General features: G+C 41.5%; 1 protein-coding gene across 1 annotated transcript; it reads left to right on the forward strand.

The window, feature by feature from the left end:
* The first annotated feature begins 12,431 nt into the window (after positions 1–12,431).
* Positions 12,432–19,991, forward strand: LOC125322007 (C->U-editing enzyme APOBEC-1-like). The gene is made up of 4 exons (XM_048295522.1): positions 12,432–12,687; positions 16,270–16,685; positions 17,221–17,333; positions 18,858–19,991. Exons 1-4 carry the CDS (start codon positions 12,665–12,667, stop codon positions 18,870–18,872), a joined length of 567 nt encoding a protein of 188 aa, XP_048151479.1. The 5' UTR covers positions 12,432–12,664; the 3' UTR covers positions 18,873–19,991.
* The last annotated feature ends 6,938 nt before the right edge of the window (positions 19,992–26,929 follow it).

The raw sequence follows: 26,929 nt of genomic DNA on the forward strand, positions 1-26,929 counted from the left end.
ACTCTTTGAAAATCTTCAGGGAAGCATATGCTTCATAAAATGATGAAACAAGATTAAAACCAGGGATCAGTAATTTTTTCTCGGGTATTTATTTGCCTTTTGTTTTTTGAGCTCTGAACTGTCCTTCCTGTTCTTTGTCCCACGGGTCTGCACAAATATGTAATGTCAGATGAGTGGCTGTGACGCAGGTCTGAGGCTAGAGAGGCTGAGATGTAGGAAAAACCTTCAGAATCTGACAGCAAAGGTCAACAACATCCAAGAGGCTACAGAGAGATGTGCTGGGGAGTGCTGTAGTTTTTTAATACACTGATTTTGGTGACAATTGTCTTCTACAAAGCTCCTGGCTTGTAAAGATTCTCCTGTCCTATTCAACTCTGTGAGTTGATAAAGCCTCCTTAACAGGACTTGTAGCAGATATGGGGTCAGAAAGGCCCAGCTGTTGAGGGACCAACATGTAATATGTGCATAGGAAATATTCCCTGGTATTCTGCAAGTTTTAAAAGAAGAAAATAAAGTACGAAAATGCAGTTGTGTTTTGGTTTCTGTTTCATCAAGCAATGAAGAACAGCATATTGAATGAGATAAATTGAACTGAAACATTATGACTCATCTGTCCCATGACTGAACTGTCAGAACAAGATATTTTGTATTTCTGGTTGAGTTGCCTACATGCTGATGATCTCACATCATGTTTTTCGTTGCCATATTCAAGTTTTCACTGAAATAACAAGTATGACCAGAGCACTTAAGATGCAAAATGACTGTTGACCACTCAACAGTTTTTGTCTTTTCTTTGTTGTCCACAAATCTAGTTACCTAACCTGCTTTATTTATAGCCCCATCAGACCCCTGTAATTAATAATGCTTATTATTTGCCCAGCAGACTCCTGAGCCAGACCTGAGCCAGTCTCTCCTTAATGCCAGGCCCTTGCAGTGCTGTTGGTTCCTGGTAGATGCCGTGGATTTGTTCTAGTTCAGGTGTAGCCCACAGCCACATTCTGACAGGGCTCTGCTGACACCTCCCAGCTGTGATTTTGTGCCAGCCCATTTTTGTGCCATGCCCTGCATGTGGGGAGCTGGTGCTGCAGGTGGTACTGAGCATGGCTCGTGCTGTGCATTGCAATGATCCACTCCCGTTGCACAGAGCAGATATCTGGGCAGTTTCCCAGGAAGGGACGGGCTCTTTCTGAGGGCAGCCACCATCCCATGACATGACCTTAAGTAAAGACATCCCACTCTGTGGTGGAAGGGCTAAAGTGTTATCTCAGCAGCCCAGCATGTAATTTTCATCCAGTCCCAGGACACTGCAGTGGCAGAAGGAGGCAGTTCCAGCCCCAGGTGTTTGGAAACTGAAAACCCTCAACATCCAGCCTTTTGTTGCCAGCTCACTCAGAGAATGTTAGCCTGTGGCTTGACAATATGATATGAAGCTGTCACAGCACAGCAAAAGCATCCCTTTCCCTATGATGTGGGAAATCCAGGTCAGCATGTCATGCTGCTGTCGCAGTACACAGGAGATGATGAAGTCTGAAAGACTGAAAGAGAACCTGACCTAGGAAATGCTATGTTCTTGTGTCTCAGGCTGTGTTAATTTTACACCCTTGTGTCATTCACTCATGCTGTTTGCATGATGGAGAGCATGTGAGTGAGAATCAATCAGGCAAATTTACTAATCTAAGAAATTATAGCTGTTGCATACTATATTGTCACCAAATGGATGAAAGAAACTTATCCAGCACCAGTTTGATATGAATAAGCAGACACTTATTTATTCAGGCACTGGGAACATGGGGGAGAGCTCCTCTGAAAATGTGCTCCACTTAACCAACCAAACCCATCCATTTTATATACTTCTTCTGTTGAATCATTGGTACATAAGTTCTTTTACATACTATGCATACTATGCCCGCTCTTAAATTTAACGTTTGAATTGGTTGGTTCCAATTGTTAATAACTTCATCAATGTTCTTAGCCCAAAACAATCATTAGTGATCTCTCCTGAGGTGTACTGATTGGAATCCTTAATATTAAAATCAGAGTGGGAAGGGAAGTGGGTTTCCAAGCAGCGTAACCGGTGAGCTTGACTGACTCCATAGCTTCTTGACTGAAATATAAAGGTCCATTCTTGGGGAGGTTTGTATGACTACACATTCCAAACAGAGACTTGTGATATTTCTATGCCTTATACTTGGCAATTCTCTACTTATAATCATAGCTAACCCTTTAATATGATTTAATCAATCATTTGCTCAAAATATTAATGACATTTCCCCCCTTTGAAAATTTTGAAATTTATTTCAGTATTTTCATCCTAGTCTTATTCACTACATGCTGGTGGGAGACTTGGAAGTGATTCCTTTGCATCTTGCTGTCTAGCTGCTCCTTGGATAATCTTCCAATTCCCTGCAGCCTTGTTGTCAATTTGCTTCTTAACCAATAGTAGATCAACATAATTGCTAGGAAGACTATTAACAAAATTGCGTTAATCAGTGATTTTACCCATTAACTCAGATTCCATCCCAATCCACTAAAAGTTTAACTATCTGATTTTCTTACATATTTTGTTGAAGCTTATGAATATTTTCTTCTACATTTTCTAATAAGTCCAGGTCATGCTCTGCATCTTGTGTCACATTGGGAATGTGTATGCAGCAATGATCAATTCAATCTTTTAGGCGTCCACAAACCCCATGTTCTTTGAACAGGAGCATATTTAAAGCCACTCTGTTTTATAAAGTCGTCCTGGAGGTTGCTTGTAACTGCATGTTAAAATCTGTAAATCCTTTCCTGGTCACATTTGCAAGCCTTCCTCTGTGTCCTGTGAGTTGATATCCATTTTTAATTTGTGTATATTAGTAAAGGAGTCAATAAACACTCTAAGGCCCTAGTAACTTTCACTCCAGGTGAAGGTTCATTCCATCCTTCATCCATTTCTGACCTTTTCACCCATTCTAACTGCAGGTTTTCTACTGTTCCCCTTAAAGGAGATTTCTTCCCAATTGGACATAACTTTGGCATACCTAATGTAATTTGCTTTACCATCTACAGGTAAAGGAGTTGTCCAAGTCCCATCACTCATTGCCCATAGTAAATGTCTGAGGCTCCTGACTGTAGCTGTACTGCAACTGAAACAAAAAGGTTCCCCTCCTATCAGTCAATTGGAGGTTATTTCTGAGGCCTCTACAAAAACATCCATACTTTAAAGCCGCAGTTAAAGGAGGAATAGTCTACATTACCCAATCAACAGGACTGCAATTATATATCCTCTCACATTTCCACCATGACACTGGGTTTTGCTTTACTGGATATGAGGTTCCCCTTTCTTGCACAAATGGTCAATTTGCAAAAACCAAGCTGTCCCAAGTAAAACACCAAGGGGCCTGCCTTAGTCACATACTGAAATTGAGAAAATATTGTCATGGACCAGGTGGAGTCCCAGTCTGCCTCCTTTTCTTTTGTTTGAATAATTTTGCCACATGGCCATTCCGCAAACATTTGGCTCACATTTTTCTTTATTTGTTCATCATAAGAACACCATCCTACTGTCTGAAATCTACCTATTTTGGTGAAAATATAATTTGGTAATTTCTCACAATCAGCTCTATTCCCTGGAGACTTCCACTGTTTCCTAATTTTCTCCACCTGTTCCTTCCATCCAATTACAGATTTTTGTTCACAACGTGTGGTTTCATTTTTATGTTCTTCAGTAGTCAAATCCATGGCTAAAATTCCCCATGGAATGGCCTCACCTACTGCTCTTGGTGTTGGTGAACAAGCGGTAAGCTGTGATACATTCTGCAAATTGGCAAACTCCTTGATTAATCCTAACATCAAATTATCCTCTGGAGATTTTCTCAGGAAGAAGATTAATTGCTCTGTTTCTGTTTGACTTTTAATTCTCATTTTCTCTTCCTTCTTGATCTGGGTGAGTGCACTTCTTTCCGAATGACTGAGTTGGCAAATCAAATTTCCTTGATCTCTTTCCAATTCTAAACAACATCCCTGCTTTGAAGTTTGGTATTCCCTACAAACCAATTATTGTTTGGGACTTTGTAACACTATGTCATATCTTGGGCCCATTTGTTCCTTATTTTCAATGGGTTGGCAACAAAAAGCACCTTCACTCAACAAATGATTGACAGCCATCCTTCAGGATGATAAGGTGTGCCACTGTGCCATTTACCTATGCACCTAATTTTAAAACCAATTCTTTTCTATCTCTTTGTCCCAGCTCACTTACAATTTACCAGGACTGAAGTTTGGAATCCGAGTAAAATCGCACTTCAATTTCAATGGCTCTCCATATCTTATTGATACTTCTTGTTGTTCCCTTTTTACTTTGCCCCACACTCCCACTAATATTAGTTTCCAAATTTTTGTCAAATTGATGACTAAAGCTCCCCAAAGAACTGGATTTTCTGCAGACATTTGTGTTGGCAAAATATTATAGAAGTTACATTCTATAATCTGCCAAAATTTTGCACTAACTTGAAAACCACATTGCCCTTCCCAAAAGTTAAAAATATAGTCTCCATCATTATTATTATTAGTAGTAGAAGTAGTAGTAGTAGTAATACACAATTATTTATCATCTTAACATAAATCCAATAAATAGTATCCCCCTAGAAAATCATATTCCATACCTAAAACAATAGGATTTATATATACATACATATATAAACTCCATGGTGTTAGTCAGTCTTGTCTCTGCTGCGTTTCATGTGTGGTTGCTGGTTTTACCTGTGTGTGATGAACCCAGTGTTCGATTCCTTCCAGCTTGAGTGCAGTGTAGGTTACCAGGAGAACTTGATCTGGTCCCTTCCACTTCTCCTGGATTGGTGCAAAATTCCAGGTTCTGATGCACACCGGATCTCCTGGTCAGAAAGGATGTACAGGCAAGTCTAGTCCTAATGAGCTGTTGATAATGATGTACCTTTTAAAACTTAAAAGAGTTCCTTTCAGTGCTATTAAATACTAATTTCACAAAACCTTTGAGACTTCTCTTGCCTTGTTGGTGAGACATGGAGAAGGTTTCTGGCCATCCAAAAAAATGTATCTACCAATACCAAAATGTACCACTCCCCATTCTGCCCGGGCAATTCTGCAAAAAAAATTTGCCAATAATCCCCTGGTAAATTCCCATGTTTTGCTAGCCCTGGAGGTAGTCTTCTTCCTTCCTTGGGATTATTTTACAAAACAAATCACATATTTTTCAACACATATTTTTCAACAACTGATATATTAATTGTATGTATTTGTGCTTACTCTATTCCTTTATAAACTAGTTACTTACTATTCTTTTTTTCCTAATATGTTTCCTGATGTTTTAGTTCTGTTATCTTAGTTATCTCATACATTAATTGTGGAGGTACAATTACCTGCCCACGTGAGCTTACCAATCACTTGCTGGGATTTTCCATAGCTTCTAATGATAGGGCTATCTGCCTGTCCTGATTACTATAATTTGGTTTTTGTTCCCAGACATTCAAATTTTTTTCTAGGTATTAGTGCAAGCATACCTTTTTCAGCAACCTCCTTAGCTGTTTTGTCGGTGAATTGATCCTCTGTATTAACTGGGGAGTCTCCAAACTGATGGGCTTTACAAGGGCATCACAGCCACTTCTTTCAGCTTTTGCACACTCTGTAGTAGTTGACTAATTTCTTCTTTGTATTTAATAGGAGCACTCTATGCCGATAACAGTTCTCCTTTTTTCCATATGGTTTCATGTGTGTGTATTATTCCAAACCCATATTTTAAATCAGTCCATAGGTTTACCCTTTCTCCTTCAGTGATTTCTAGCACTTGGTGTAAGGTCATTAACTCTGCTTTTTGTGCTGATGTGTTAAAAGCTAAAGCCTGGGCTTCTATTACCTGACTTAAAGTTCCCACTGCATAACCAGCTGCCCATTTTCCATTCTGTACCATGCTGCTCCCACTGGAGTGCAGGTCCAGTTCTGGGTCTGGGATGGGATCGCTCTTGGGATCCGATCTGCCAGAACACACTTGTTCAGTGATTACCAGTGTTAGGTAAATTAATCCAAGATGCCAGAGGTTTATGTTCAAAAAGAAGACAGAGGATTCCTATAACTTTATTCAAATAATGGTAGAGCCCATGGGGCATTTCCCATGGGGTCTCTCAAATTGCTGGAGGGCACAGCTTCCTTTTTATCCTAATTTCCCAGCTGCATTTCCCTCTCTCTTTCCCCATTGGCTGAGGTACTTGAGAGGTATAGACTTCCTGAATCACTTAATACAGACCCCCTTCTAACCTGCACCCCCCTGTCCCTCCTTTTTCTTTGTATCTCTGTTTTTTTTCTCTAAGTCCAGGAATTTAGCATGGCCTTGGATGAGTAACAGTCTGTGTCAATTTAGTGGAATTCCTATGGAATTTATGGTTCCTCCCATTGCTTCTTTCACCTCTCAGTATCTGGCTTTATGTACCAGCAGGCCCACAGTTTGTTTGTAAAGACACCTCCCTCTCATTCCTGTCACCAGGCAGTCACACAAAAATCTCTGGGCTTCTTTTGAAGCCTGGAGAAACATGGCTGGGTTTAAAGTAGTGTGTACCTTAAGTTCAGCAACATCCTCCTCCAATAGATCAACCTGTATTTCAGCATTCTGCCGGCAATATCCAATGTCCTTGTTTTTGTCCCAAACTAGCTGTGCCCATGTGGGGTATATAACAGCTTTTGTGCTTCTCTGTGGCTACCACCACTCTCAGGTATCCACCTTGACTTCCATTGTCCACCTGTTTGGACAGGCTACTTCCATGACCCCAAACGCTGCACCAGTATCCCTAGTGCCGGGTGCATCCTTTTGTGCACACATAACTCAGGTGGTTTGGATTAAGTGTGGGGGTCCCAATGCAGGGGTTGGAATTAAGGTTCTTTTAGGTCTTCAAAGACCCTCTGACTCTCAGGAGTCTATACCAAATATTTTCAGTGGAGGACCATGCAAGGGTTTTGCCAGTACCCCATAATTGCAATCCATGACCGTCACCATCTGGCTGTATCTAAGAAGGCTCATAGTCCTTGGCTCTGGAGTCTGCAAACAGCTTCTTTGCAGCTGCTTCCCAAGCTTCTTTTTTCCTGTGAGATCTCCAAAATATATTAGTGCTTCTTTGTCTATTTATGCAATTTCCTTTGGCACCCTGTATCCAAATAGTCCCAAGAAATTTAATAGACTTACACTAGCCCCGAGGCACTTACTTTCAGTCTTGATTGCTGGTAAAACATCATCCACACATTGTAGTGAAGTTCTGTCCAGATTTTCTTTTTCCAGCTCTCCAATTTTTTTTCTCTTTTTTTTTCTTTTTATATTGTGAGCACAGTCCATGCCAGTTGCACCTTCCACCTGGTGTTCGGACTCCGCCACTCAAAAGCAAACAATTTCTAACTATCTGAGTCAAGAGGAATTACAGAAAAACGCCTCCTTAAGATCAAGCACCATAAACCATTTATATTCCTCTTTCAGTGCTGTCTAGAGTGTGTACAGACTAGCTACTGCTACATAAATACCAGGTACTTTTTATTAATAGCCCTTAAACCTCATACTAATCTGTAATTGATAATCCTGGTGTGTTATATTTTAATTCATGCTCTTTCAATAACCCATATTCTAAAAATTTCAATAAGCTTCTCCAACTTTTTCCTTGCCTCCCACTTCATGGGATATTATTTTTGCCTTACCAGTTTGCCTTCAGGTTTGAAAGTAATCCTTACTGGTTTGACCACCTTTGATCATCCAGGCATCTCAGCTGCCTATACCAATGGGGTTAATTCTCTACCTCCTCTGGGATTTCTTCCAACTCTTTTTTTATTCCTGTAACATAAAAATCTTTGCCTCAACAGCTTTTGATTCTGATATTTGAATTTATATTTCTTCATCACAGAAAGTTATTTAAGCATCCAATTTCCCCAATGATTCTCTTTCCAACAAGGGGATGGTTCATTCAGGCATATACAAATTGGTGTGTCTCCCACTGTTTTCTTAACTTAAACAGTAATGTTTGTAAAAAAGAAACCTGTTCTCCTTCCCCCAATTGCATCCACAACACTTACAGGTTCCAAGCTAAGTTTTTCTCTACACATATTGAATACCAAATAAGTTGCTCCTATACTGAGTAAAATTTACTTTTTCATTCCCAACAATAATGTAACCAATTATTACAGTGCAAGTTGTCAAAATATACTTCAGCCACCAATTATTAAAATATTCAACCATTTTCCACTTAATTAATTCACCTGCTGCTTTGCCCAATGTTTCAATAAACACCCCAATGGCGAGGTTTTAAAAATCTGTTCATCATCAGTCAAATCACCAACACTCTTACTCTTAAACATATCCTTAATGCCCACACCAAGTTTCTTAGCCATGTATTTGAATGGCAAACAATACACAAACTCTGACAGATATTAAGCAATACACAGACACCAACAGAAACTTACAGGCATATAAGTATAACCCATCCATTTTATATACTTTTTCTGCTGAATCATTGGTATATAAGTTCTTTTACATACTATGCATACCATGCCCGCTCTTAAATTTAACCTTTGCATTGGTTGGTTCCAGTTGTTAATAACTTCATCAATGTTCTTAGCCTAAAACAATCATTGGTTATCTCTCCTGAGGTGTACTGATTGGAAGCCTTAATATTAAAGGTGGGAAGGGGACTGGCTTTCCAAGCAGTATAATTGGTGGGCATGATCATCTCCATAGCTTCTTGACTGAAATATAAGGGTCCAGTAACTTCTTGGTGAGGTTTGTAAGGTTACACATTCCAGACACAAGACTCCTGATATTTCTATACCTTATACTTTGCAATTCTCCACTTATAATCAAAGCTAACCCTTTAATATGATTTAATCAATCATTTGATCAAAATATTAATAACGATATGAGTGTGTGTCTGTCCACTTAGGACTTGCAGGGTTCACAGACAAAAGCCATATGATTTGTGGAGCTAGAGGTGAAGAATGGGAAATGGCTTCTGGAGAAGGGATACAGGCATTGCTTAGTGCCAGCCAATCACACCCTGCTTAGATCTTTGGAGAAAGCTGTTGACAGCACATTCTAGGGAACAGAGCTTTTGCAGTTTAGGAAAGTACTTATGCCATCTCTTGACTTCATCTCAGGTGATGTCTATTTCTGTCAGAGCAGAGTCACTGGAATGGATCATGTAAACAAACTCATTTTGCACATTATCCTGCAAGAAGATTTCCCGTCAAATCTCCATTGAACCCATTCAGGCTGAGTGCCATCTTATTTTAAAGGTGTAAGGCACCTCAATCTGCAAGCTGCAAAGAGGCCCATTCCTTAGTAATATAAGTTTTTAATTCCAAGTTAGGTGAGTTTATTGCAATCTTGAAATACATTAATTCCCACCATGAACTTCCATTTGTGTTCTGCTTTTTATGATAGAAGTGCATTCCTAGCAGACCTTATCTGGTAGTATCTATGATCCTTTTCAGCTTTGAGAAAGTTGCATTGTTGCCACAGGTACTCACAATGCATTACAAACAGACATGTCAACATGAAGACACTGGCTGTGCACGCCTTTCCATCCTCTTCCAAGCCACACAAGATTTCCCATTGGGTTAGGGTGGCATACACTGGTTAGCCAACAGTCCACAGTGCTCACTTTGTCCTTCCCAACTGGAGACAGGCACTTTCTGTGGCAGCCAGCATTCAAGCAGAGAGGGTTAAACAAGCTGCTGTCAACATCTGGAAGTAGCTTTGGCATCAGTCCTGAAATCACTGGAGCTCCTTGTCCCTCAGAAGAGACAGGGCTCAGCAATTTTCTTCAGGTATTCCATAAAAAGAGAAATGGAAGCTAAAATCCTCATACTGTCAACTCATGCCATTTTGGGATATCCCAGGTAATAGAAAAAACCCCAAGGCCAGTTGCTGGAGGGACAAATAGCCCTGTAACTGTTCCAGGCCAAGGCTGGCTCTGTGCATCCAGGCAGTGTTGAGTCTGAGGTAACCTGCTCTCCTGGTGAGCTGCTGACATGCAGAGTGTGCCATAGCTCACCCTGAGGCAGAGCTGGTGCCTTCATGGTCTATGAGGAGTCACTTGGGTCCTGTTGCCTGCTGCTCCCCTGGGCTCCTCATCTGAGGAACACACCTGCAGAGCCTCTGCAGCACTCTCTAGGCACATCTAGTCCTTCTTAGAGCAGGCTTGGTGTCCCATGAAAGCGTTTGTAATGTTTCCAGACCTGATCAGGCAGTGCTGTGCCTCAGCTGATGAACCCAGCCAGACTCTGCACGGAGCCAGCTGAGCTGTCTGCACCCACAGTGCAGGTAATCTGCAAGCAGAACCCTGCTGAGTGGCTGGCTGGTATCTGTAGCTATTCCTCGGTGTCTTCCTAGGATTGTGAGTCTTGCCAGGTTTGCCTTGGCCATGGTTTTGAAAGGCTGCACTGTGTTCTTCCAGCACAGTGGTTAGGTGAACAGCAGGAACTTTGTGGGACTTGGGAGCTACTATCTTTCCTAAATACTTCCACAGAAAATTCCTATAACAACACTCAAAAAACCCATAAATAAAGGGAATGTGAGGGGTTTTTTTACAAATCTCAAAATAAATGGATTTTGCCCCTTTGCACTCTTATCCATGTACTCATCAGCATCATAGAATATCCTGATTTGGAGGGGACTCACAAGGATCAAATCAAAGTCCAATTTCAAGATGTGTGCATCTTAGTGGCCTGGCCAGGATCACTCATGTGCAAGAGAAATGGTGCAGGGTAGGTACTGGTTCTCAGAAAGTAATGGCTGACAATATTGGCTAGAAATAAAACCCCATAGACTGGTGTCTATACTGTCAGGTATTTGTTTACTGCAGTGCTGGAGGCGACAGAGATTTCTTCACCTAACTCACCCACCCTTGTCAAGTGCTGTGGTTTATTTACACAGTAAGTATTGATTAATATTGCTATGTCATTATAACATCATCACATATGCACTAGAACTAATTTACATAATGTTATAGTTATTAATAGTTCTTCTGTGATGCACTTGCGCTTCCCCAATTTAGGTGGTCTTGGAGGTCTTCTTCGATGAAGGCTCAAGGTCTTCCTCACATCTGAACTTTTCAATTATGTCTTCGGAGCAAGCGCAGTTATGGTATTCCTTGGTCTTTCTGGATCCCACTGGTCTAAATTCTTCATTTTGTGGCTAATTGACTTTACAATTGCCAATTTCTCATTAGTACATCCTGCTGCTTGCCAATACAGCTATACTTGTCTATTTTTGAAACTATTCACCTAGCGAGTTTCTGTTTATTTTAGCATTAAGCAACTAGCTAACCATATACCAGCTCTTACATTGTATAGAAAGTTTGATTCAGGTTATATGGGTAAAGAAAGTTATGATTCAGGTTGTACTGGTATTTTATAACTCAAGCTACATAAGCATCTTGTAACTTTTACCCAAGTTATACAGGCATCATAAGAAAGGCCTGACAACACACGACTTAAAGTGATGCCTTTTCCTGGTCTTAAAATCAGGAATCAAACACGGTTAGAAGGGAAAAGGGATTTTGCCTTGGTATTTATTTTAAGGATCCTTAGGTGCACTATGTCCAGGTCAAATGCACCTCAATGCACACAGCAATGCACACCCTCCCAAAGATCAGGTATAATATTATAGGTCTTACTAATTAGCGTATCTATCAAACATTCCCCAATGAGAGGCTCGAGTGAGCCTCCCTCCCCAAGGAACCTTCCCCTGGATGGTTCTATCTTAGTTTACAAATGTGTTCTGGAGAGGACCTTGGGGTCTGGGGCACGCTGATCCCTGACTACGAAGCTCCTAAGATGTTTAGTCTCTTAGTTTGACAAAAAGTCCAAGAATGAAGGCAAAAAGCACTAAGAATACAGAAGTTGTAAAAAGGTATAACAGGGCTATAAAAGAAAAGGCAACAAATCATCAAGGCATCAAAAGAACAGCTGTTTTAATAAAACAGAATAGGAAGAGTATTGACAGCTAGTAAATCTAAGACCCCTTGAGATGCTGGGCACCCTGTGTTCAGGCAGCATTGTTCAAGACCAGAGGGGAAACCCTGCTGGGTTTGGTAGGGAAGGTGAGTAAGCTTTGCTGACACTTTGTGAGTGAAGCCTCTCATGAGCGGTGTTTGTGAGCACCTCAAATTTGACAAAGTTGTGACAGCATGGAAAGATCCGGTGATGCGCAAGGCAGAACCACCATGCTTTCCACAGAGCTGAGCTTCGGGTGCTCCAGGAAAGGTCTGTTCTGCCACACAGAACAGCTGCGACCCTGGGAGGAACGTCCTACACAGAAGAAAAAAATCACATTTTTCTGCCAAGGACGCATTACCATCCCTTTGAAACTTAGAAGCAGGCTTCAAAGAGATGGTTCAATTATTATGGTTTTTTTAAACTGGAAAAATGTATCCGCCCCTCGCAGCTGAGATAAGGGGTGAAGAAAGAGGTGAGAGCACTGCTAGGGGCAGGCATGCATGGATACGTCATTAAGAGGCAGAAACAGAGGTGAAGCGAAGTTTTCCGGTTTCCTCTCTCGTGACCCTGTGCCAGCGGAGCCTGGGGGTGTGCTTTGTGTTCGGGCGTGCCCCGTGGAGCCCCGTCTGCAGGGACAGAAAGGACGACAGCACCACGAGGGTCCACCGGCAAAGGAGAAGCCATGTCCAGGAGAAAGCCGAGAGGGTAAAAGAAATTGCTGACCAAAAAAAAAAGCATCCCAGCTTCAGCTCTGTGTTGTTGCTACTGCTTCAAGCCAAGGGGATCCCTCGCTTTGCTGCCCCGGGGGAGGGCTCTCTGTCTGTGCAGAGTCTCTGCCTTGCTTGGAGAAGGGCGAGGGCAGCACTGGTGGCAGGGTACCTGAGTGGGACCTTTGTCCCCAGTGTCACTGCAGTGGACGAGGGGCTGCACTGAAGTCTGAGCCTGTTGGGGAAGCTCCCACTGGTTTAGAAGCTCTCCCGGGAGCCGTAAACCACCGAGGAACAAAAGGCACTGACAGAAGCACAGGAAAGATGGGGATGTGTTGGGGAAGGGCTAACGCAGGAAATGACTCGCCCCAGCGCTGGGCTGCAAGAGAAGCTGAAAATCCCTCCTCTGTGCTCGGCAGTTTCGAGGTCTTGAGACAGCTGTTGTCACCCAAAATAAAGTGTCTCAGACCATCCTCGGTTCAATGGAGGAGGGAGGGAGGGGGAAGTTTTAATGCAAAGTTTAGTAAAGAAGTGCCTTGGTTGTGCAAAGCATTAGCAAGGGACAAAAAATGCAGATTAAAGAAGTTTTGTCAAACTTATGCTCATGTATTTTTAGACATTATCATTACTACTATTATTATCTTGCAATGAGCAGAGTTTTAAATAGTTTCTAATAAAAAGTGTTAGAGGAAGGAAGGAAAATTATTAAATATCTATAATGATGCAGTTTATTACACAGTTTTAATAAAAGAGATATTAGGTTTAGGAGCTGTTTTTGTAAAATTAGTACATTTTAAAATAATCTCATTGCATTCTTGTTCAAGTTATGGATGATGGGACAATACAGCAAAAATATATAACACATTTTAAAATGTGTTTTGTAATCAGTCAATACATTTTCAAGGTTTCATGTACATTTACATAGCAGCTGCATATTAATCAAAAAGAAAATAAAGCCTAGGAGATGGTTACATTGGCTGTCATCCCTCTGCCATTTTCTGCCCTGATTTCTCTAAACATTCTGGGGTACAATCCACCTTTCAAATTATTGGTCACACTTTACAGTGTGTTTCTCTGCAGCTCTCAAATTCCGAAGGGATTGCAAGTTCACCTCTATGAGATTGATGAACCAAATTTAGAAAGAAAAATAATTGTTTTCTTCTTTATATCTTTTATTGTTTGCTAACTGTGAATTTTGTCTCATATTTATATTGACAACTGTTATGTGCTCAATTTTTTTGAGTAGGGCTCTATGTCTATATGTGTACCACACACCAACATATAACAATGCTGAGCAGCAAGGACTGCTGGTGGTAACTGTAAAAATGAAAAAGAAATTGAAGTGATTGCACAGCTTTGGGCAATTTGTCTGTAAACTCACAATTACTTTAAGTGTTCTCTTATTTGGCTTGGAGAGGAAAATGAACGCTGCCTTTCTGTATATATTCTATAGTGTGTGAATGTTTTATCACGGTTTTAAAATTTCTCATCTGTCCTGGTAGAGATGTTTAAGTTTTCATTAATCTACTATTTAAAATAGCAAGTTATAGCCGTAGCAAATATTTATAAGAATGCAGACTTTTGGTCATGTTGCATTAAGTTGATTACACTGTAAGTTTCACTCGACATCCCTAAGGTGTCTATATCTTGAAGTTCAGTGCATTTCAAGATTGTTCTAAAGAAATAGCTTTATGTCCCTGAAAATATGCACAGGACACCTATTGCAATAGCTTGTCCAAAGTGCAATATTTTATGGTCAAAACACAGGCAAGAGGGTGCTTAAGACCTGTTTAAGTAAGACTTGGAAGTTTTAACTTGTTTGTGTGTTATAATCAGATGGGAACCTCTACATATACCTTTGAACAAATCAGATCTCTGTAACCTGTTGTGACATTGTTTTCCAAAACCTTAAAGGTACCTTCTGTAAAAATTAGATGAACTGATTGGCTTGAGTATTGGGAGTTAAATGAATTTTTTTTTGGTGAACTTCGACCAGTCACATATTTTATATATTTATTGTGAACATATGATATAATTATATTATGTATATATGTTCCCTAAAAACTGAGTTTTAAGGAAATTTAAGCTAATAGACATTAACTTCCAAATAACATACTATAAATTGAAAGAATACATCTCTTTTAACACCTCAAATGAGAAAGCATAAAAATTGAATCTGTGCTTCACTTTTGTCTCTCTTAGTTTTTTTTTTAACAACTTACTAAAGGAATTACGTATAATAAAAAAGTTATTCCTGTACCAGAATTAAACATTTGTTGACATTTACATTTGTAATTACATTTACATAAATTCAACAGAAAGTCTGATAAAGAAATCAGCACGCATGGTTTCTTTGGTTTGTATAAACGGACTTTACATGGAGGAGATAAGGAGAGATACACTCTATGGCTCATAAACTGGTTTGTGTGCATATGTATTTTAATGTGTAGGAGGCTGGGATGAGGAGGAAGGCAGGGTAAGAAGACAAAGCCTTCTGACTGACTCAGATAAATGAGATGCTTTTTTACATAAGTGATAAGTCCTGCAGATAGAGAATATGTGACAGTTACTTCTGCAAGATTTCATTTTTCCCTAGTTCACACTGGGGGTTTTTGTGACTTTTTTGTTTTGTTTTCGGTTTTTTGCTGTGCTTTTTTGTTGGTTTGGTTGGTTGGTTTGGTTTTTTGTTTGTTTGTTTGTTGGGTTTTGTTACTAATGAGTACTAATCTATAAAACAATTTACAGGCTTATTGCTTCTGTCTTCAGAATCTGATCAGTTGTCTACTAGATTTATTCTGAATTATTTTAATGTGGAAAAACATATATCTGAAGTGCATTCTCATATAAATCTCTATATAAGACAATTGTACAAAGGCCACAAAGTGCCTCTGGAGACTTCATTATTTATGTATTACAGATAATTACTGAGTGTAAATGATACATTTACAACCAACACTGGCAGTCTTTGTATATATCCTTAACTGACAATATTTAGACGTCCTTTCTGAACTCAAAAAATATCTGTCCTGGGAGCTGCATCTTTTTGTATAGAGCATTTCTTTCTTCTTCTGTCATGTAGGATTGTGCTGACTGTACTAATTCTTATGAAAATACAAACAGCAAGAGAATCCAATAAGGAGAAATATTCAGCTTCATAGTTTATCAGTACATTTATTTTCTTTTTTGTTTTTCAGTTTTTACAAAATTCACAACAGCTCCCTACATTGAAAAGGGCTACATAGGAGCCTTGTAAAAATGTCTGACATGTAAAAAAATATAGACAGCTTTTAGAAATACTCCCACTGATGAGGAAGAGGACAGGCATAGGGAGGGGGGAGGTGGTGAAAGTTCCGCATGCAGCTGTAGACGAAGGGAGGATTAGCGGTTCAGGGTTTGGTTCCTTTAGTTCCTCTGCCCAGCCTGGTGCCTGCCTCTCCATTTTCCTTGTGTTGCTCTCTCCTGCTTTGCCCTTCTCAGTTCTCCTCTGATTTCTGCCACCCTCCCTCTTTTTAATGTACTGGAGTACTACTGAAAACAAAGTTGTAACCAGTGATTCCTTGAAGCTTCTCTTCTGTTGCAGCATGTATGTATCTGAGATGGCATTAAGAGAACATTTTGATCCCTGCAAATATCCAAAGAAGACATACCTACTATGCAAGCTGCAGTGGGCTAATAGTGGCTCGATTTGGACACACTGGGTCAGAAATGACAATGATAAGGATAATGATAATGATAGCCATGCAGAAGAGTACTTCCTGGAGGAAGTCTTCGAGCTGAGAAGTTCCAATATCTGTTACATCACCTGGTACCTGTCCTGGAGCCCCTGCATGACGTGCTGCTATATAATCCGGGATTTCCTGGAGAGCCACCCCAATGTGAACATAGAAATACACGTGGCACGGCTCTACAAAACACGCTGGGCAGGAACACGCAGTGGCCTGAGGGAACTTGCCCGCTTGCGAGGCAGAGTAACCATTGATGTCATGGAAATCGAAGGCAAGGTTCCCCATGCTTTCTGGGACTGGGGAGGCGTGAGCTGGTGAACTTTGTGCATGGGTGAATCGGGTATGGGCTTGCTTCTATGGTGTCCCATGTCCTACCCAGCTTCTTCGTGGGCACAATCATCATCATGCAGTGAATGAGTGTCGCATTCAAAAAAAGGTGTTTAAATAGTGCAGGAGAAGAGGGACAGGACCCTTAGAAACCAGATCTGTATGAAAATTCTCCTTTTTTTAGAGATACCACCATCCTTATGTCACTCCAGAGGGAATGGGAGATATGGTCCTTCTCCCCTGTCTAAGGGAATAAATGCAGTTGCTGGGATAAGGCTGGCTGAAGAGCTCCTCTGCAGTTAAGGGAGGGAATGGCATTGGTTCCAAATATGGAGGGGACAGCATCCATCAGCTGACCTATCCCAGGCCAAGCTGCCTCTGTGACGTGGACACAAGGAAGAGCTTAAAAAGTCTTGTTCCCTGAGCTTCTCTGGTATCTGAATAAACTCAGGTTAATCATTTTGCTTCTATTTCTCCAGACTATAGGTACTGTTGGAAGACCTTTATACAAAAAGGTGATGATAATTTCTTGCCTGTGAACTTTCAACCAGCCTTAAATAGAAATCGTCGGAGGCTCAAAAATATCCTTAAGGTCAGTACACTCTGAGAGATAGAGGGAATCCCATGAAATTATTTGCAGTCTAGGGCAACTGAGCTGTAAAGAGCAGGAAAGAAGCCCCTGTTCGCATGTAGCTCTGATTTGCACCTAGTTGGACCCTAAAGAGTACTGCAGCAGGCTTTTGAAAAAAGTGATATACTAAAATGATGGGAACTATCCTGTCCCACTGGGAGAGAAGCACTGTGGATATTTTTCCATCAGATTGATGCCATCTTGGTTTTTGCCTTATTTTCTTTTACATGTTCTTTGTATTCTTCGCATATATATTTGGAGATCTGTAGCTTATTATTGTATTCTACCTAGCTTTCCCGGTACTCTTCTGTGCCCTTTCCCTAGGCAGGAAGACAAAACAAATTCCAGAGCTCCAAGCCCCAGGGGGTACAAGACCCCTATCCTATCTTGGTTCTTCCTGGGAACCAATGTTGAGAACAAGGTCTTTGAGACACATTTCCATAAAGTACAACTAGTACCAAGGAGGGAGGGCTCCAGAGAAGGAGCTTGCCCTGGGGGGGTAATTGCATCACCACTTGTCCTCCTAATTGGTGCTTTTTATCAATTATGCTCATTTCCTAAAAGCTATAAGAACTATATTCACCCTGTGTATGGGGGCTTTTGTGGACATTCTCCATAACTGCCCCTGGAGGCCTCCAAATAAAAATCTACTTTCATATTATCTCCTGTACTAAAATTATCTCAAGTTTAATTTTTAGGTTGAAAAAGGCAACAATATTATGAAGGAAAAGCTAAGAGTGCAATTTTTCTCCTTTGGGTTCCAGCGTGAGAAATTCATTGATTTTTACCTGGAACTCCAGTCTCATCTCAGAAACCCTCCACCAGATTCCTTTTTAACCTGGATCTGAGCATGGGTTTCAGTTCACCAAGTGGTGCTACTCAGCCCCTTTCTGCAGTGTTCTGACACCCCCCAGTCACTGGGCCCCTGCAGGCATCATTAAAGTCCCTTCCAGATTCCATTCAGTAACTTCTGTGACTGGTTGGAAAGGTACAGTTTCTGTGAGATGAGAAAAGCTGTTCAAAACAGAATGTCTGTACCCTGGGAAAATTCAACCTTTGGGGTTTTTTTGTGCCAGACCTCCTGAAAGGCAGGAGAGAGAAGAGAGAGTGTGTTCAACAACAGTGCTGAAAGTTTGTGTCCCTGGAGACAAGAGACCCTGCTTGAATGAATAGATCCACATCCTTGGCCTGGAAGGACTGTATTTTTAAAAATCTAGCAAAACTAATATAAGTGCTGCAGCATTTTGATTTCAATGTATTAGAACTTTCTGACAAAAGCTATTTTTAGTGAATGAGAGTGAAAGAAATCTATGGTTGCATGGGTCATTGGTTATTTGGGAAATCCATTTTATATGGCATATGTGGAACAGTAACATCCTGGGCTATTACAACTAATAGACTGCTTCTGCTATGCCCCTTTCAAATCACAGAAGGTTCAAAGTGCACTTGGAGGATCTAAATGTCATATTTCTACTTCCATTTCAGGGGCTTCATTTATAGAATCAGAGAATCACAGAATATCTCAAGTTGAAAGAGACCCAAAAGGATCGTCAAATCCAACTCCCTTCTCCTCGCAGGACTACCTAAAACTAAACATGACTAGAAGCATCTTCCAGATGCTCCTTACCTCTGACAGGCCTGATGGTGTGACTGCATTCCTGGGGAGCCTGTTCCTGTGACTGACCACCTTCTCAGTGAGGAGCCTTTTCCTAATGTCCAAGCTGAACACCACTAATGCAGCTTCATTCCATTTACACTGTCCTATCACCGGTCATGGGTTTCAGGATTACTTAAATTTCAGGATTGCCCTGTCCCAAGTGGAGAATCTGGCACTTGCTCTTGTAATATTTCATACAGTTGGTGGCTGCTCAGCTCTTCAGTATCCAGATCTCTCTGCAGGGCCTCTTTACCCTCAAGGGGATCCACAGATCCTCCTAGTTCAGTATCATTCGCAAAATTACTTAATTTTTGGTTCCTGCATTTGATTCCTCCACATCGATGATTTATAAGAACATTGAAGATCACTGGCTGTGAAAATGAGCCCTAAGGAACCCCAGTGGTGACTGGTCACCAGCCTGATGTAATCCCATTCACTGTAACTTTTTGAGCCACTTGCTCACCCAAAGGCCTATGGACTTATCTAGCTGTGTGCTGGACATTTTATCCTGAAGGTGAAGTACCGAGGCCTGAGCAACAGGCCCTGACTGAGGCCTGAAAAATGGGCCTTGAGCCAAAGTTGACCTCTAGATGAACCTTCCAACCAAAGGTTATATTTGTATCTGCTCACTGACAAAGTGTTATTAGCAGCATGATATAGGTATCCTCTCTTTGGCAAAAGATGGGAATGATTTACCTTTCTGTATTTAAAAACTGGACAAGGCCAGATCTTCTTTTCTCTACCTCTATTTTCCTATATTTCTTTCTTCCTTTCTTCCTCTGCTTAAAAGTTTAACTCACTGCTGCTGCAGGCTGTTCAAAGGTGGCTGTTGCCACGCGTTGTTCAGAAAGATTTAACCTGCAGGCTGTTCAGAAATGTTTAAATTGTTGCTGCTAGAGGCTGTTGAATCTATCATATGGTTTAAATTGCTGCAACCTGTATAAATAAAACTTTCTGATTGATCACGTGGTATTTTTTGCCTTAATTTAGTCCAAAGCTATCCCAAATGTTGGCTACCTCAGAGTAGGTGGTCCAGGACATCTCTCCCAGGACCTGATAACTGTCTCTCAGAATAACCTTCTTCATTGTTTTACCAGGTACTGAAGTGAGACTGGCAGGTCTGTAATTACCAGGATCTTCCTTCTTACCCTTCTTGAAAATTGGAACAACGTTGCCATCTTCCACTTGACCTGGAACGTAACCAGACTCCCAAGACCATTGAAAAATAGAGCAAGGTCCTGCGATAATATTGGTCAGCTCCTTCAGCAGCTTGGGACAAATCCCATCAGGCCCCATAAATTTATGTGCATCCACCTGGAGCAGCCACTCCTGAACCAGTTCAGGGTTGTCTCTGGGTTTATCATCCCCTCATTCATGGTCTTCCAACACAGGGCTCCTGAGGTGCCAGGACCCATCCTCTGGCAAGAGATGATCAGGATGCCAAAAGGAACATCTCTGGAGACTTGCTGTCCTCTCAGCTAGCCTTGTTTCCTACCTCATGATGCAAGAGGAACAGAAGTGGACAACTTAAAACCACAAAAAATGCCCCATCAGGGCAGAAAGCAGAGTCCAGACACTCTACCTAGCAGTGACCGAGAAGATGTTTTTACAGAGAGCAGACAATCCTGGCCACTAGCTGTGGTTTGTCATGATCCTGTCCCACTACCTCAATACCCACAATGACTGCATTTGGGAACCCTGCGTCTTACCTTTAGTGTCTCTATATGGACTTATTTTTACCCTGTCCTGCCATCTGCATCCACAGTTTACTGGAGCAGAAAATTCCAGAAGCTTGTAGTTAGCCATGTAAATAAGCACTTGTCTGTGTATTAAGTGGATCAACTAATCACAGTAAGTGTCAGTTCTTGGTATGGTAATGTCTCATCATTAATCACTGAAACACTAGTCTGCATTTGAAAGACTCTGCTAACCTAGAGGATTTTCCACTGTCTCAGTGGGAGCTATAACATGTAACTGACAGCAGTACTTGATCTTAAAAAGCAACTTCAAAAATCCACAGATGCTCCGTTCAAGAGAAGCAAATCCTCCATCCACCAAGAGGTGTGACTGTGGAATGATAATTACAGTATCCATGGTCATTGCATTTCAGCATCTCCACTCAGATAGCTAGAAGAAGTAAGTAAGTAAGTATTTTTATTTGCAGGTCCATCCTGGAACTGGGCCACTGGATGTATCCACTGGAAACCCCTTGTGCTTTTAAGGTGTATTTAAGGAGGCAGAGAAGACTGATCACACGAGTTGTTACAGCGGGGCTGGGAAAGAGAAACACAGACGATGTGAAACTGCTGAGCAAAACTTTTAAAATGGACCCAGTGTTCCCTGTTCAGTCTCCATTGTAACTAGTTGTTGGTACAGGCTGCCAAACAAATGATATCACGGCAATTCCCAGCAACTTTGGGGGTGGTTCTGTAGCTTTGAATCGTTAAAAACCCCAGTATTCAGGGACAAAACTCTCTAACTAATTAAAGTTAGAAAGTGGCATGTTTATTACGCCGGCGGGCAGCATGGGAGTCGCCTCCTAGAGACGTGCCAGCCGCTTACACAGTTATTTGCCCTCTATTTATTTCACCAAGTGGTACATATGAGTCATGTACATATCTCCAGCACCTCCCATTCCTGCTTCCTATTAAAATGAAGTCACTGGTCCTTTGCACGTGCACAATTCTTTTCTTGATTTAGGTCAATGGTCTTGATTTGAGTCAGTAGTCTTGAAAGACGAAGTCAGGGATCTCTTCATCACCATGAACTTTCTACCTTCTATTCTGGGCAAGCCTTCTAGAGACAGTCCATACTTCCTGCCTGTATTTGATCATGCAATCTAGGTGCTAGCTATAATTCTATCAGCTTCTTTTGTCTTTATGACAGTTCATTTACTGCAAGCAAAGTTTCAGACAGGTACATAATAGTGGATAGCACTGTACTTCTTAGCTAAATTTCTAACTCTTCATTAACTTATCTTTTAGTTCAATCAGTACAAATTGTTTCTAACTCCTAGCTGAAGTTTAACTCTTCATAATCTTGACTCAGCTTGTTGATCCCCTGTCTGTGCCAAGGCTCATTTTCCTTAGTTCTTGTTTACACGATCCTGTTGGCCTTGTCCTATTGGCCTTGCCACACTCAGCTCCTGTTTGCATCATAACCAGCTTTTGGCTGAAGCAAGCTTGTGACATTCCAAGGTCATGAACAAGGAAGAACCCCAAACTTTTTTGACAATAAAAACCAAAGACAATTATTATGGTCCGTGCCTCTCGGGGCCCTGAGGACTTAAAAAACCCAAAACCTGGTTATCTTGACTACCCTCACTTGTGGCTTCCACTGACACACTGTGGGCTTTGCTGCCCACAGATGGCTCAGGAGCTAATGTGTTTAGTATGAACTGCTATGAAGAAAATGAACTCCATCCTTGATGGTGCCCAGTGGTTGTAATGCCTGATCCTGATAGATGTTTTCTGCTTGTGATGGAGGTTTTGCCTCCCATGACAGTTACAGCTTCCAGGTGAATTCTGGGGAGAGTTTAACCGTATATTGTTGTCACTGAGCAATCCGAGTGCTTGGAAAAGAAAATCTCAGAGCTGAAAGTTTCTAGAGCTGCTCTGAACACTCTACTTGATACAACCTACAGAAAATCACTGCTTTCTCTCAAATGAAGTCCACCTGGTTATGTGGTCCTCCTCATATTTAAAACTCTGCCAGTTGTGTGATGACTGACTTAGGCTCTCAAGCAGAACATGGACACAAATCCCCACTGGGTTCGGGGTACTTATTGTTCTGCTTAGTGCTTTGACAAAGCATGTGCATTGAAACAAACACATAGAAATGAGGCAAAATCAGAAAGATCAATATATAGAACTTCTGTGACTCAAAATAGTGTGAGAAAACTGTAGAAGGACTGCTTAGAGTAGAAAAATATATTCCAAAATACAGATATGTTCACTTGCAGCTTGTTTTTTTTTCCACACTGACTCCTCATGAACTATCTTTGATGATCTGGGAAATTCTTTGATTTCTACAACCTCACCAGTTAATGTGAAAGAATTATATTACAAGGATATCAGGATGTTTCATTACTGCAGCAAGCACGCAGGTAAGTCCTTCCCACTAGCCAAGTATTTTTCACTTTGCCTGGGTCAGAGCTCTGCCTGCACATCCTTGTGGCTGGCTGCCATTGCATATCGTTGTTCAGAGTCAGCCTCATAAAGCTCACCCAGCAGTGGCAGGGTGCCACCAGTTATCCTAATCTCTTAGGTTTCGGTTTCCACATATGGAGGCTGAACAAGAGTCTCAGGAAAGTATGGTGACGCTGTGCAGCCTGTGGGGGAAGTGAAAGCAAAGGTACTGGGAGAAAGAAACGAGCCATGGGTGGGTGTGCTTATCAGAGTTGCAAAGTAATATGCTGCCAAGGAGATGTATTTGTGTGTCTACAAGCTTGTTTTTATATTCATTATTGCATTATTGTGCATACACATAGGTAAATATCCGCAAATACCTTCATGAGTGCGAGTTCATACGTACAGGTTCATACATAAACACATTTTAGCCTTTTTTTAAATGTGGAGGTCACAGAATAAATCTCAAAAGGCTCTGTGGTTTTTCTTTCTATAAAAAATACAGATACCTGCTGAGAAAACTCCATTAAATCCACGTAAACATACAATGGATTTTCCTTTTACCGTCAAATGTGTCAGCAGCAGAATACTTGAACTAATACAGGATTTACCATTTCAAATTAATTCCAGGAGGCAGCCTCTAAGTGGAGGTTGAGACTTAAGCCTCTTGTGGCATAAGCCCGAGGCTTTTGTCACATTTAAATTTAACCTTTCTCTTTGCTTCCAGACTTCCATTTGGTGATTCTCACCTCTTTCCAATAGATCATTCAGCCAGAGAATAAAAAGCTCAGTACCTGTAAAATCTTCAGAGATTTGCAAATTGGGATCTTAGCTGATTGAAAACTTGTCCCTTTTTGTCTTCTTTGACGTCTGATTTAACTTTCCTTCTGTGCTGCTCTTTCTTCTCTAACCTGTCCATCTTCCCTAATTTCTTCCATGTGTTTCCATTTCTAGGAGTCTGTCTCAGTCCAAATTTGTTACCAGATGCACATCTTGGGCTTCGAGTGTCAGATAAGCTAAAAGACGCTTGAGAAAAAGGAGTGGTACATGAACGGACAACACCTCTGTAGTAGTCATGCTGCAGACCTGTTTTGCTGCAATCTCTTTCCTGGGAGCCATCTGCGGGGACCTAACTCCCTGATGCTCTGTCCACCTCTCTATCACTTAGTGTGCATCCTGGAGGCCCTTTGTGAAATGTTCTGAAGAAACCGTGAAGCTTCTTGATTATTTTCCCTAGTGAATCTGGTCATATGTGTACAGCATGGCTCTACTACCGCCAAAGGAAATATTCTCATGAAGGTCTAAGGAACCTGGTGTTTAAAGGAGGCACGAGTGAGTGTATGTCCACCATTCTATGTACCCTTTGCTGTGTATGTTCCTCCAAAACACATTCAGGTTCATGAGGCATGCATATGAGGGTGGTGGTTATTAAAAAAATTCCCTTTGCTGGAGTGGTTGAGATATATTCAGATGTTACCAATAGCTCAACATCACGAACCACCTCCACATTTATCTCTTATGGTAACTTAAGCAGCTTCTATAAGGGGGCATAATTGACTGCATGAGAAGTAGAATAAAAATTTTTGCCACAGTTAAACGTTTGAGTAACATGAGACTCCACCTATAGAGATAACCCTTGCTACTGGCACATAGCAGTTTAAAGGGATACTGGATTACTGCGGGTTGCTCATAAAAACCGGGAAATGGGTTTCCCACCTAGTTGTATGATCCTTCTGGAGGTCAACATCCCCCTCTTGACTCACTGAAGCATGGTCCTCATAAACAGAGTGTGTAAATTCTTTTAGAAGTATGACAATTCACTTGTGTGGCAACCTTGTCTTTCTGATGTTTTTAGGTTAAAGCAACTATTGAATTTGGAAGGGATTCTTCTTCTCCTCACGTTAGGCTGACAGGACTAACGGAGCAGTATTTCCAGTTTTCTTTTATTTTTCCCTTTTGGCTTTCCACCACCTTGTACAGCACATTCAACTTCCTGGAGACACCTGAAAATGTTGCATTGCTAATTCCCTGCTGCTCCGACTCATTTTTCTCTCTCCACTTTCTGTGGCACGTTGCTGGTTTTCTATCAGGAACTACTGCTTCTAATCAAACCATTCCTTGCAGATCAGACTAATCATCTCTAAGCCTAATTCACACCTGCTTATTTGTAAATATGCACTGTAAGGACAGGGCAGTGAAGGGATTGCTACAGCACCAAAGCATTCCTGGTCTTACTGAGGATCATGGCCGCGAACTCAAAACCACATCAGCCAATCACGTTTTTGTTTCAACAATCTCTGAGTGTTTGAGTTGCTCCCCTTCACTCTTCTGTGTCGGGAAAGAATCCAGCCACTGGGGAACAATTATGTGCTGAGAAGTGAGGAGTGACCTTGCAGCAGAAGAGGCCTTGAGGGCAGACTCTGTGCTGGCACTGCCTGATGACCTGCCACAACCAGTCTTCTCCTTGACAGAGAGTCCTGCCAGTGCCCGAATCCCTACTCCCTCTGAACTCCACCATTCATGTACACTTCTGGGTTTTTTCTGTCCTGGCAGGAAACTGAATACTTTTTGACAATGGAATACTGAGAGCTTGCTGCAGAGAATACAAATAAATCCCTCCCTTAGCTTTACAATCCCACATCAAGCTTGGCACCAAGGAAGGCAGTGGCTTTGTCCAGGGATCTCTACAGCTTGCATCAGACCACAAAATAATTGTGTCACAAAACCAGAAAAAACTGTAAGTGACAGAGACTCGTTCTACCTGAACCATATGAAGAATTCTTTTGTAATCCCTTTCCTCTGCAAGCCAGTTTTGGGTGTGTCAGTCAGAGGAAAGCTTCTCACTAGAAACTAGCATTGTTTCAGTCATTTTTTAGATTAAATGGGAAATATTCTTTTGCTGCATCTTGTGAGAGTTGCAGAACTGATCACAGGAAGGTGATGCCCAGTTCGTAATCCTGAGCAGGTTTCTCAGGGCACTGGAAAATGTCTGTTCTATTTACATCTGCGAACTGATATCATGACCAATAACTTCTGCAGATACTCCACAGGTGGCTTAGGTCTTGCTCTCAGAGTGTCCATGTGAGTACAGATATCTTCTCAGTTGTGAAATTTCAAAAATATCTGGATGTTCCCTCATAACAAGGTGTCCACTGCCAAAGCTCTCCTGGATGCTGGGCAGCTTGCTTAGAGTTAGCTTGAGAGTGGCTACCCAGCCACTGAACACAGCTCAGTGGTCACACACATGGAGTGTCTTCCTTGATTGCGTGAGGACCCAGGCTCAGGGGGTTATGAGCAGTCCTTGGAACGCCACAGGAGCAGTCCGATGAAGGGAAATGGCAGTAACCACCACCACCTGCTGGAGTTCCACAGACTCACAGGCTTTTGCACATGATGTCTTCTGTTTCCCTCTTTCCACTGGGTTCTGTCCGACTTCCTCGTGGCATCTGGGTGTCAGAAAAGTGACATGCCATGCCACAGCTGGGTGGTTTGACGCCATTTGTGTAGACGCTTTTCTTTCTTGTTGCATTGGGGTGACTAGAGAAGATTTGCTTTTCTGTTCTGGAGCTAGAGTTAATAAAGAAATGTAATTTCTGCCTGCACTGCAAAAGGTGGCTCACCTGTTAATTCCAGCTTCTGGAAGGTAACCTTGTACTTTCAAGGCCGGAGCAATTTCTGAGTGGGATCTCCCCCATTTGCAGTTCTTCGCTGCCAGGAACTTTCTTTCATCTTCGGCCAGTGGGGCGGTGCAAGTAAGCATGAATAAAGTCAGC

The sequence above is a fragment of the Corvus hawaiiensis genome, chromosome 2 (genome assembly GCF_020740725.1).
Source record: "Corvus hawaiiensis isolate bCorHaw1 chromosome 2, bCorHaw1.pri.cur, whole genome shotgun sequence".
NCBI lineage: Eukaryota > Metazoa > Chordata > Aves > Passeriformes > Corvidae > Corvus > Corvus hawaiiensis.

Bases quoted from the DNA above. Each gene is read 5' to 3' on its own strand.
- LOC125322007 (XM_048295522.1), top strand. From the start codon at position 12,665: ATGTCCAGGAGAAAGCCGAGAGG. The intron at 12,688-16,269 runs GTAAAAGAAATT...CTTCTGTTGCAG, and splicing joins TCCAGGAGAAAGCCGAGAGG to CATGTATGTATCTGAGATGG. The intron at 16,686-17,220 runs GCAAGGTTCCCC...CTATTTCTCCAG, and splicing joins TGATGTCATGGAAATCGAAG to ACTATAGGTACTGTTGGAAG.